The sequence below is a fragment of the Condylura cristata genome, unplaced genomic scaffold (assembly GCF_000260355.1).
Source record: "Condylura cristata isolate star-nosed mole 26May11 unplaced genomic scaffold, ConCri1.0 scaffold00010, whole genome shotgun sequence".
NCBI classification, from domain to species: Eukaryota; Metazoa; Chordata; class Mammalia; order Eulipotyphla; family Talpidae; genus Condylura; species Condylura cristata.
This window is the reverse complement of record NW_004567111.1, coordinates 49651006-49662862: the sequence shown is the minus strand read 5'-3', so window position 1 is coordinate 49662862 and position 11857 is coordinate 49651006. Positions and strand designations below refer to the sequence as shown.

The window sequence follows — 11857 nt, the reverse complement described above, 5'->3', positions numbered from 1 at the left end:
TTATCATGCTTATTTTCAAAATTAATTAATGTATATAACTCAAAAGAGAACAAACTTGATAAGGACAAAGCTTGGCCAACAAAGAGTGAAAATATAACATTTAATAAAAGTTTTGGTATACAAGTTTCAGTTTTCCAGCCTGTACATCACCTTAGCACTTACCTATACATAATTAAGTTTGCTTTAGCTACAAATTTTTCATTATTAAAAAAGTACTAAAACTAGAATTAAAGATTTTAGCTCTAATTCTAATGCAATGTTACACTGTTCCAGAAACAGACTGTAAACCTAGATCCAGCAATTCATCTGAAAATGAATTTTGTTACAATGGACTCAAAAGAGGATTGTATGGAATGAGAAAAAATAATTGCACATGTAAAAACAGTACAACATTTTTAATCATGAAAAATTCATATTCACATAGTTTAAGAATTGTATTTTTCCAACATACCTTGTCCATTAATTTACTTGCATGAAGGCTCAAGCTATTAAAGAATATTTTTTTGCTGAGCAAGTGCATTTCTTCAATGGTAGTCAACAGAGTAGTCCCACTATTTCCAACAATGCCACTAAAAGCAAAGAATATTTCAGGTTGCAAAACAGATGCTAAAACAGGATGCCTGAACAAAGTGATGGTATTATTAAATAGACAATTTGAATATCATTTTACCACTGTCTTTGCATAATATAAAATGAGCTATATGTTAGATGACTTCATCTGCTTTTGTATTTTCTAATAAAGAGATATCATTAACTTCTTTTAGGAAGCCTATACCATTAAAAATTTTTTTTAAAAAAGATTTATTTATTTGTGCATACAGAACTGGGGTACAGGCCAGAGGCTCAGGGGCGGTGAGAGGCTTCACCAGAGACAGAGTGGGGAACAGAACAGGCAGATCGACAAAGTACACTGCTGAGGGGAGCAGTGGGCGGGTCAGGAGAGATCTGCCACACCATGTGGTCACCTCCAGGGCAGGCAGGAATCCAACTCATGTGGAAGCGGCTTTAAATTCTCAGTGCTGTGCTTTAACCCGCTGCGCCACCAGGGAGGGCCCAGTATACCATTAAAATTTAAAGCAATTTACTGCCTTTGAATAACTAATGAGTGATAATAAATTTATATCTAACACCTAAAATGTTTGAAGTATATCCCAAATCTTCTGTAGCCCATGGCTTTTCAGTTTTGTTTGTATGTCTACCAGTAGAATAGATATGAAATCCTTTCTTCACTATAAATTTTTGGTGGGGTAGGGGAGGGCTAACCAAGGCAGCTGTTGCTTTTCAGTAGTTTATTAGCTATCCCTGTACCTTGCCCTGCTAACTATAATTCTCTTGAGTTTTAACAATTGACCATCTATTCCTAATACTAGTAAAGTGAATTAAAAGCAACTTTTAAATCAGTTTTAATGGACAAATCTAGAAACTATCAAATATAAAAACTGAAAGAACACTTCACACAGCTATATATATATATATAAACACATGCACATGCACTTATAGTAACATATATAGTAAAGCTCAAGTGTATATAGGCAACAGATATATGCAAAGTAAAAATTAATGTATATATTGGAATAAAGGATAAAAGTAAATTGGTTCCTAAGCAGGTAAAGTAGTTTTTACTTAGAGCAGATAAAGCTATGGTTCTATTTCATCACAAACAGAAAATTAAGTATTAAGGAACAATTTGCTACTTACAAACCAATTAAGGTATTTCACTCATTATGTCTAGTTCTGAGGATAATACAAAGTTGTCATGGAACTTTTACTAATTTGGGTATAATTACCTTACAGACATACTATTAAACAGGTTGCTGTATGTGTGCATATGTGTTTAACGTGTATTTGTATTTGGAGAATGGGAAAAAGAAATAACAGATCTCAAAGTATAGCATGTAAAATATGCACATAACAATTCATATGACCAGGAAGTTCTATCAACACTCAGTCATGAACATATAGTGAAAACCAAAACAACTTTATACTATGTTCTAATGAAACAAGGTATCACATGAGCTTAAATGGCACTTTTCACCTTTCCATTTACCTGATTGTATGGTGGTAAAATTTGAGGAGGTTAGAAATTTTATATAGTAATACTGCACCGGGCTCAGCAACTATTACTTGTTCAATTCGAACCTATAAAAACATGGGAGGAAAGATTAAACATTTCTGTAAGAAAACCTAACTTTTCTTGCATAAATCACAAAATTCATTTTAAATAACTTCTGAATATTAAATCATAGGGGAGGATGAAAAACAAACATTTTAACACAGATCAACTCTATAAAAAGGATCCACTACCTACAGAATTTGACTCAAGGCAGTAGTTACCAGAAATAACTAGCACAACGATGAGATCATTCTGAGGTATTTTACCAGTATAGAGAGGAATTTAGGTCAGCACTAAATCACGAAACAACTTTTACATTTCTAGTAATAGATTATTAGTTAAAATGTACTGCTCAATCATCAAATATTCAAAAAAAAATCTTCAAATGTTATACCAAGTTTCTTTTTTATATTAGAGAATAGAAAGGCAGACAAACCATAATTAACACCAACATATTTGTGTAATTATAAGATTACCAGGACAATATCTGATCTAGTTAAAGATTAATTTTATCTGTCTCAGATTAATTACTAGGAATCTTTTCCAAATTAAGTGCCATCCCTCACTGATATTTCTTACTTTATATTTAATTAATGAATACAACCAAAACCACACTGATATGTGGTCATTTACATATTATATCTATTCTTAAGCTGCTACTTACACTGAGTTTTCCTGTTTCCTAGTACATTTCAAACACAGATATTGTGTTTTCTGTTTCTTTTGAATCTAGCAGCATTTGGTAGAACTGTGATATATACATAACAGATGTTTAATAAATGCCTATGAAAGTTGAACTTTCTCTGTATTTAAATTTTGGAATATGTTACAATGCCAACAAATATAACTTGCTAAAATGAAATTTTATAAATGTATGTGATATAGTTAGGTGAGCATACAAAAGCCTTTTGGATTATTGAAATTAATCCATGTTTATGAAACTAATATATCTTTTGTCATAAAATAATAGACTAGCTAACTATCCCAATATTATAAATCATGAATGGCATATGAGCCTAAAGCCATAATTTCCGTATTAAAAATTATTTTAGGTCCAAGGCCATAAACCACTTTACATTATATACCAACAAAAGTGATACTTTGAAAATATTTGCACACAATATTAATGACAAAGGGCTGATCACAAAGATATACAAAGAGTTGATTGATTACAAAGATATACAAAGAGCTGATTAAACTCAACAAAAATAAAGTGAACAACCCCATCAAAAAGTGGGGTAAAAAGAAAGAAAAGGTAAAAAGACACTTCTCCTTTGAGGAAATGCAGGCGGCCAACAGGCATATGAAAAAATGTTCAACATCACTTGTAATAAGGGAAGTGCAAATTAAAACCACGATGGATAGTATCTTACATCAGTGAGAATGGCACATATTAAAATGACTAGCAACAAATGTTGGTAAGAATGTAGAGAAAAAGGAACTCTCCTACACTGCTGGTGGGAATGCGTACTGGTACAACCACTATGGAAAGCTGTTTGAAGATTTTTCAAACTGCTAAAAATAGAGCTTCCATATGACCCAGCAATCCCATTCCTGGGCATCTACCCAGAGGATACAAAAACATCAATTCAAAAAGACACCTGTTTATTGCTGCACTATTTACAATAGGGAAGGTGTAGAAGCAACCCATATTCTCAAAAATAGATGACTGTGTATATGTGGCACATAAACACAATGAAATGAAATATTACTCAGCAATCAAAAAGGTAAACTCATGCGTTTGTAGAAACATGAATGGAGCTAGAAGGGATCATGCTCAGTTATATAAGCCAGAAAGAAAAAAGAAAAATACCAGATGGTTTCACTCACAGCAGGAATGAGCATAGGGACAGGGGTTTGAGGCGGGGTGGAGAAGTGGAGCAAATGTACTGAAGTAAAAATGAAAACAACAAACAACTTTAAACCAGAGACATGTAATGGGGTAGAAAGGCAAATTGGATCAAACTGGGGTGGGAAGCGTGCACGGGACTATGGTGATGGCAAACGGGTTAATTGGTGGTGGGAAGCTCACAGGGATTACAACTGAGATGAAAAACTGTACAAAAAGAATGATATAAAAAATAAATAACTTTTAAAAAACAAACAAAAGAGTGATATTTTCTGGATTTTAATATAGTTATTAGTGCAAAATATAATGGATATTAATTGCACTCAGGCAGCTCTACCTTACCAAATTTATAAAACCATCTCAGCTATTTGGCAACATCCCTTCTAGAATTTTCAGGCATGAAAAAAAAAATCTTCATTCCAATTATTTTTAAGACAGAAAATAAGAAAGGGTAAGAGAGAGGAAAAGCAGTAAAGTGAAAGAGGAAAGAAGGAAAAGAAAATTAAAATATTTACCTCTATTCAACCACACAGTGGTTTTGAGGGACAGCGGCATCTTTTCTGTGTGCCACTTTTTTGTCTTATGAGTCCAACCATTTTCAAGCAAAAAAGTAACAGTCATGGGAAAAACAACAGGAGATAATAGACACAAAAATTTAAAAGTAAAATGGGTAAAAGAGCAATGAGCACTAGCAGTAGCAACTAGCTGGAAATTATAATGGTAACAAAGGAAAAAAAAAAACAGAGCTATAGAGGAGAGACAGAAACAGCGGTTCAGAGATAAAGTGTTTGGATCAGTCCCTGGCACTTAAGAAACATTCAATAAATCATAAATGTCTACATTATTACAAGTAGCATAGATGATAACGGCAAAAATTAAAAGCAGCAAAATGTGCTCTAGGCAAACTAGCAACAATCTTGGGAAGAGATAAAACAGAACAGTAGCTCTCCTCTCCGATGCCAGAGGGACAGGCAGAGCAGAAGCAAGCATGATATAGCTAGAGAAGGAAAAGAATTTGTGTTTATGAGGAAGGGGACAAAGGGAAAAGGCAGGATTCAGGGGGTTAATGATAAAGTTCCTTTATTTATATTATCTTATTATCACAGATAGAGGTAAGGGAAGATGTTTGTCCCAAGTCCATAGCAATAATCTGAGGGCATGACTGTGTAAAGAAACACAGCTTGTAAGTCTATTTTCTGCCATCTCACAGCTTACATAAGTTAATTCAAAATGCATTAAAGACATGTATATAAGACCTGCCTGTAAAATGTAGACAAAAACATGGGCAAGATACTTCAGGACACTAGTAGCATCAGTGATGTCTTTGTGGACTTATTTCCAATGGCAAGAGAAACATAAATAAATGGTAAATCAAACTAAAAAGATTCTGTGCAGCAAGAGATTATTAGTGAACAAAAGACAACCGAGTAGGAGAAAAAAAGTTGCACAGCATTCATCTGATAAGGGGCTGACATCCAAGATATATAAAGAGCTCATATAACTCAACAAAAAGAAAACAACCTGATCAAAATTTGGTCAGAAGAATTAAACAGGCATTTCTCCAAAGAAGACAGACAGATGGCCAATGGCACACAAAAAACTATTCATCACTTATCATCAGGGAAATACAAATCAAAGCAATGAGACTTGGCCCTTATCAAAAAGACCAGAAACAAGTGTTGGTAAGGATGTGGAGAAAAAGGAACCTTCGTACATTATTGTTGGGAATGTAGACGGGTCCAACCTTTATAAAAAACAGCAATTTCTCAAAATATTAAAAATAGATCTAACATGATCCAGCAATTCCTCTCGTTGGTGTCTACCCAAAGATGCAAAAATAATCATTCGGAGGGATATGCACACTCCTTTGTTCACTGCAGCAATGTTTGTAACAGCCAGCACTATGGACGCAACCTGTGTCCAAGGACAGAGGAGGGGATTAGAAAAATGTGGTATATACGCAATGGAATACTACTCAGCTATAGAAAAAAAAAGATGAGCCTTGCTATTTTTTGACATGGATGAAAATGGAGGGGATGATGTGAAGCGAGATAAGCCAGAGAAGAAAGACAAATACTGGATGTTTTCATTTATATTTGACATATAAAGAAACAAAACAAAGGATCAGACAAAACCAAACCAATAGCAACCTGTAAAAATCTGACCAGAATTGAAGGTAAAGAGGGTGAGGTATGAAGAGAGGAAAATACAAGGAACTATGAAGGAGGACTGTGGGAGCCGTGGTAACGGGTGCAGCATGGTGACATGCATCTGAGGAGGTAGGAGCCTATGTACCTGGAACCACACACAGTGTTATAGACCAATATGACCGCAATTAAAAAAAAAGAAAGGTGTTTTTGTGATTAATGTGTTAACTTGACAAATTTACAACCTATCAGTTTCTTTAAACTCAAAGAATAAAGAAGTAATTTAACCAGAAGATGTATAAAATATGTGAAAACAAAGTATTTTACCTTTAGAGGCCTACATACACCTTCAGTGATATGTCCAACAACTTCTTGAATATTATCTTCAATACCTACAATTAATTATAACATAATTGAACTTTTTCCCATGTTACACCTTGTTTCACTTAAATTAAAAAAGAAACATATATATGATGAAGAACACTAATAAAAAAACATTTCATTTATTTATTTATAAAAGATTTTATTTACTTATATTTTCATAGAAAACCTGAGGTGTAGGCCAGAGATCTGGGGGGCAGGGGGTGATGGGGGTAAGGTTGTGTGAGAGGATTTACCAGAGACAGAGTGAGGAGCAGAACAGGCAGATCGACTGAAATACACTGCTGAGGGGAGCAGTGGGCGGGTCAGGGGAGGTCTGCTGCCCTATGTGGGTCAGCTCCTTTTGGCTGGAGATTGAACTTAGGCCACTCTAGTGGGCAGCTGCAGTGCTGAGACTTAACTCTAGGCCACCAGGAAGGTCCAATAACAAACATTTAAAATAACCATAACAATAATTTTCTAAGTTTAATATCTTCTAAGGACATTACCAACAATGTTAATAATCTGAATCTGTAATTGAGTATTACTTAATAAAATGAATATTCCTTTCTATAAAATAATAAATGTGTGAATTATTGAGGAAAAAGGGATTGAGATACATTAAAAGTAGCAATGTAAACATGTATTAGCTTTTGTTCCACTAATACCTTATTCTAGGCAATGGTATTGAGCACATGAGATTAAAAAAAAAAAACAGACCTTTTGACTTTTGATCTAATAGGAAAACTGACATTCATTAAATATTATTTCTTAAGCTACAGGGCTGTACTGGGTACTTGACATTTACTGCTTGTAACTACCTTCACTTTTACAGATGGAGAATCTGTGGCTGAGGAGAAGTAACCGATTCCCACAGAATTATCTGTATCATTTCACTCTAATCCATTTTCTTTCACCTCTTTTTACTGCCTCTCATGTATACTAAAGGAATATAGTCCTTGCATTGGGTAATTAGAATGATAGAAAAAAACCTTTTAAAAGTACAGACTTTGTGCTACATTAACATATGCTGTTTAATCTCAATGTCAGAGTTAAAAAGGAAAGACGGTTAGGAGTGTTGTGACCAGCCTCCTCTGCACAGGGAAGACCTGTGGAAATAGTCATGTGACATCTGTGGCAATGTTTCATTTCTATCAAAAGCTAAACATGTTAGTTATCCATTGATTTCTCAGTTGTCAAGGAAGCATCTTAAGGTAGTCACAACTAAGATTTGCAATCCTATAAACAGACACCAGCAACTTAAAAAAATGCCTTTTTTCTTCCTTGAAATCAAGACCCACTTTTAAAAGACCCACTTTTAAGTTACTGCAACTATTCAAGAAACTTTAAAGTCACATAAGAATGAAAACAGGGGTTGCATAGCAGAAAGATCTGTCAGTATGATGATCTTAAGCAAGTTATCTTGTTACCAAGTGAAAATAATATCACATTTTTACCTCTGAAGTGTGGAGCAGAAGAGCTGAGGTAATATACGTTATGTATTCCAGAAATGCCTTAAAAGTGAAGCAGAAGAGTCTATACTGGATATGGAAAGTAATAGGATCCAATATAAAAGTGTGAACAGTTGTGTGACAGGACAAGTGATGGAAGAGAAAGTCTATTAGCAGAATAAGTCTACTGGCAGAATTAATCAAGATGCTTATTTGGTAAAAGCAAAAATCAAGGTTCATGTGAAATCCTGGATTCTTCAGGTTTCAATACCCTCAATATTCAAAATATGATACTCTGTTATTCACATAGTGCCAAAAAATCGAGTTCTCATACATATAGTGCAATTAAAAAAAAAAACTGTACCATTTATATGTGAAGAGTTTATCTCCATCAAGAATACAGCAATAAAAACAGAGACTAGAGCGAGGTAAGTCTTATATTATTTTCTGTATTTAGGCATTAGTAATAATAGTTAGAGGACATACCTTGTGCAGTTACATGCTTTAAGAGAGCTTCAAGGTGTTCTTTTTCAGAAGCAGTAGCTTGATGTAACCAAGCCAGCATATCCCCTACATATCTAATGAAAAAGCAAAATGTCAGTAATTTTTTTTTTTTTTTTCAGAAAAACACCCCATATTCCAATGTAACCTGATCACTATACCTCAAAGGGTCATGAGAATGCATTTCAATGGGTCTAGGTGTACCCCCTGGGCCTCCTCTTGTAAGAGCATCAATGAATCCACGAACAACTGTACTTCTTCGAGCTGTTCCAAATTCATCTAAAGTGTATCTAGAAAAACAAGTTGTGTGAAAGATAGGTGTTTAACTTGCTAATGGTTATATCAAAATAGTTAAGCATTTTCTTAAACAATACAGCTAAAGTTTTTCCACAAAATTGAATCAATACTACTATTAAACAACAAAAAATTTATGAAATAACATAGTAATGAAATTCAACCTAAAGTTTTGTATTTTTACCTCATGAAAAAGAATACCGAGATTTAGGATCATTAATGGGTAAAGGCAATAGGGGCAGAACAGTGGATTTGTTAAAAGCAAAAATCAAGATTCAGGTGAAATCCTGGATTCTTCAGGTTTCAATACCCTCAATATTCAAAATACAGTACTCTATTATTCACACAGTGTCAAAAAATCGACTTCTCATACACTACTTACAGTGCAATCAAAAAAACAAGACTTTTTCTATCAGAAAAGTCTCCTACACACATACATACAAAAACATACAAAACATACATACTAAAACATACAAAGAAAGTTTACCTATATCATATTATCCACAATGAAAGCTTATTTTGGCTCCAATATTAGACATATGTTCCTTAAATTTAATGATCAAGCATATACAACTAATACTTTCTTCTCCCATCTCATCATGTGGTTAAAAGAAAAAAAGAACTTTCTAAGACAAGTAAATTTGTAGGGAAGGAAAGCTTTGAAGTGAGACAATACTTTGGGGTAACATTTATAAGGCTCTCCTGGATTTGTCAGGAGTGTTCATTTCTTCTTCTCTCACACCTATTGACACTTGAAAGTTTTCTAATTTATGTCCATAGGAAACAAATTTTTTTTCTCCCAATTCAAGTCAGCAGTTTCCAAACATATTAACTTTCAAATCTGTAAGCACTATTCTACAAGGCTAAGTACTAGGGATAATTTTTCTTACCATACATATTAACAAAAGTTACCAAACGTTTCCAAAATAGTAGTTTTCCAGGCTATACTACTTTTTTTTTTAATATGCTACTGAATTAATACGAATTCTACTTTTAAAATATAAGCTGGAAGAGAAAATAAAAGGGAATGTGAAGTGGTCAATAGCTATGTGTAGAAATTTGAGCTTTTTTAAAGGACAATTCACCACTAACCAGATCATGATTCTTTTGTGTGTTTTCAGTGAAACGGGATTTGAAGGGTTTAAATTCCTTCTGATAACATGCCAGCAATGTATCATAATAAAAATGCAATATCAAGTTAAGATTTGCTAAACTGCACAGTGCCTTGCTTTTAAATTAAGAAAAGAATAATGTTTAAATTCCAACTAAACACAACTGGAAAACCTTAGCCATCATCTGCATCCTCTTTTCAAATTGATATATTTAACCCAAAGGTCAAGGTAGATGATTTTAAAATTGTTTATTATACAACATGTTTCTTTCAGATTGTATAGTGTTAATGCATTAAAATTAATGTAAATAGCATTGGAGGGTTTAAGTCTAAAGATTTCTAAGCCTTTATGTAATAGGTCAATAGCTTCATTTTATTTTGGCAATGTAAGAGTAGTATGATTTTTAAATTATAGCCACAAAGATGACAAAAATAGAAGAAAGCAAAGAAACAAACCAAAAAAAAAATGTTGAGTATAAAGAATGAATTCCTTTAAAGGATCCCCAGTTCTATGAAATGACTCATGGTCAAATGATGATTTATCACAGCACAAAATTCAGAAGTTTTTAAAATACATTAAACTAATCCTCACTTTCAGGACTTCAATAAATAAAACAGTGTAACTTCTGCTTCTAGGACTGTTCATTGTGAGCACAAATTACATTAGAAACCAGTGAGTCCACTGGCATTTTGAATAGGGTAAGTGGGTGGAATTATTCAGCCTAACAAGAGGAGATCTAACCTATATAATACAAAGTATAAATATTAATTTTAATATTAATTCTCTTGCATTAGTAAAATAGCATGAACTATGATGACCTTTCAATGACATCTATAGTTATATGTTCCCAAATAAAGTAGAAATGTTCTTTTCAGACAAAATTTCAAAATCTAGCTTTATAAAGGCAAATTTTAAGTAAAATTTTGTAAGTATTCTAAAATACCTCTAGTTAAAATTAAAAGTTAAAAGTAAATTTAAAAATGAATGTTCTTGGCTAAAAAAAAATAAAATAGTGTAAAAGCCTAAGAAATGCAATAAATAAAGAATGAAGAAAAATCAGTATTTTCCATATTTCTACATTCTTTAATAATTTATTTCTGAAGGTTTACCAAGTGAAAGACATACATTTTTATTTCCGCTTAAATTTCCTAAAAGCAAAATTTATGTACTTGATTTACAAAAAGCTAATTAGTATACCAGTTACATACTACAAAAAAAAAAGGCAACTTTCCCAAGGAACTCAATAATTAAGACTTTTTCTTGTATACACTTACATTTGGGACACAAGGGACATAAAGCTTTTACATACTTAAAATTCATATAGTGCCATCTAGTGGTTAACCTGACATATTAAGTTTTCCCTAAATTTAAAGAAAAGTACCGCTGAAAACAGATGATTAATGAGAGGTCAATTTTCTTGTTTAGATTCATCTATGGTAATCCAGTGGCCTTAAATATTCCTTCCTTCCTATTTAACTTCCAAATTTCTCTTACAATCTTGTAAATGGCACTACTGCCCCAATTCCATGACATACACTCTCCAGATAAATGTGAGCTAGATCTTCGCTTTTGCGTTACAGTTCTATTGTCTGTCTTGTGAGCTTTGTCCAGCATGTAAATGACTAATACACTCTTCTTTAGTTAGTAACTTCCCAGTTTATCTTCTTTCTAAATAAAAATAGCTAATATTTAGAGATGAAGAAAAACATTATGCTAAAGTATCTCATGTGAACAAGCAAGTTCACAATCCTGTAAAGTAGGCAATACTTTATTCCCATTTTATAGTGAAAAAAGTTTATAAAGGTCCAGGAGCTTGTCAAAAAACCTGATGTAGGGCCCACTTTCTGAATAATTATGCCATATTGCTCCTTTCCAAAAGTTCATCAAGAATTATAATTTGCTAAAAATATATTTACATGGTAGAAGTCAGCCAACATTTTCAGATGTCAAAAATAAACAGCATTTAAAAAAAATTCCACCTAGTGAACAAACAAGAGTCTGTAGATAATGAAACCCTTTCTGAAAATACT

General features: G+C 33.1%; 1 protein-coding gene across 1 annotated transcript in view; it reads right to left on the bottom strand.

Moving 5' to 3' along the window:
• Positions 1–11857, bottom strand: part of COG6 (component of oligomeric golgi complex 6) — a 66758-nt gene that overhangs the window by 31560 nt on the left and 23341 nt on the right. The window contains exons 9-13 of the mRNA XM_004680228.2: positions 8583–8711; positions 8407–8498; positions 6437–6501; positions 2048–2139; positions 452–569 (exon numbers count right to left, since the gene is read on the bottom strand). Coding sequence (XP_004680285.1) covers positions 452–569; positions 2048–2139; positions 6437–6501; positions 8407–8498; positions 8583–8711 — 496 coding nt within the window. The remainder of the gene's footprint in view (positions 1–451; positions 570–2047; positions 2140–6436; positions 6502–8406; positions 8499–8582; positions 8712–11857) is intronic.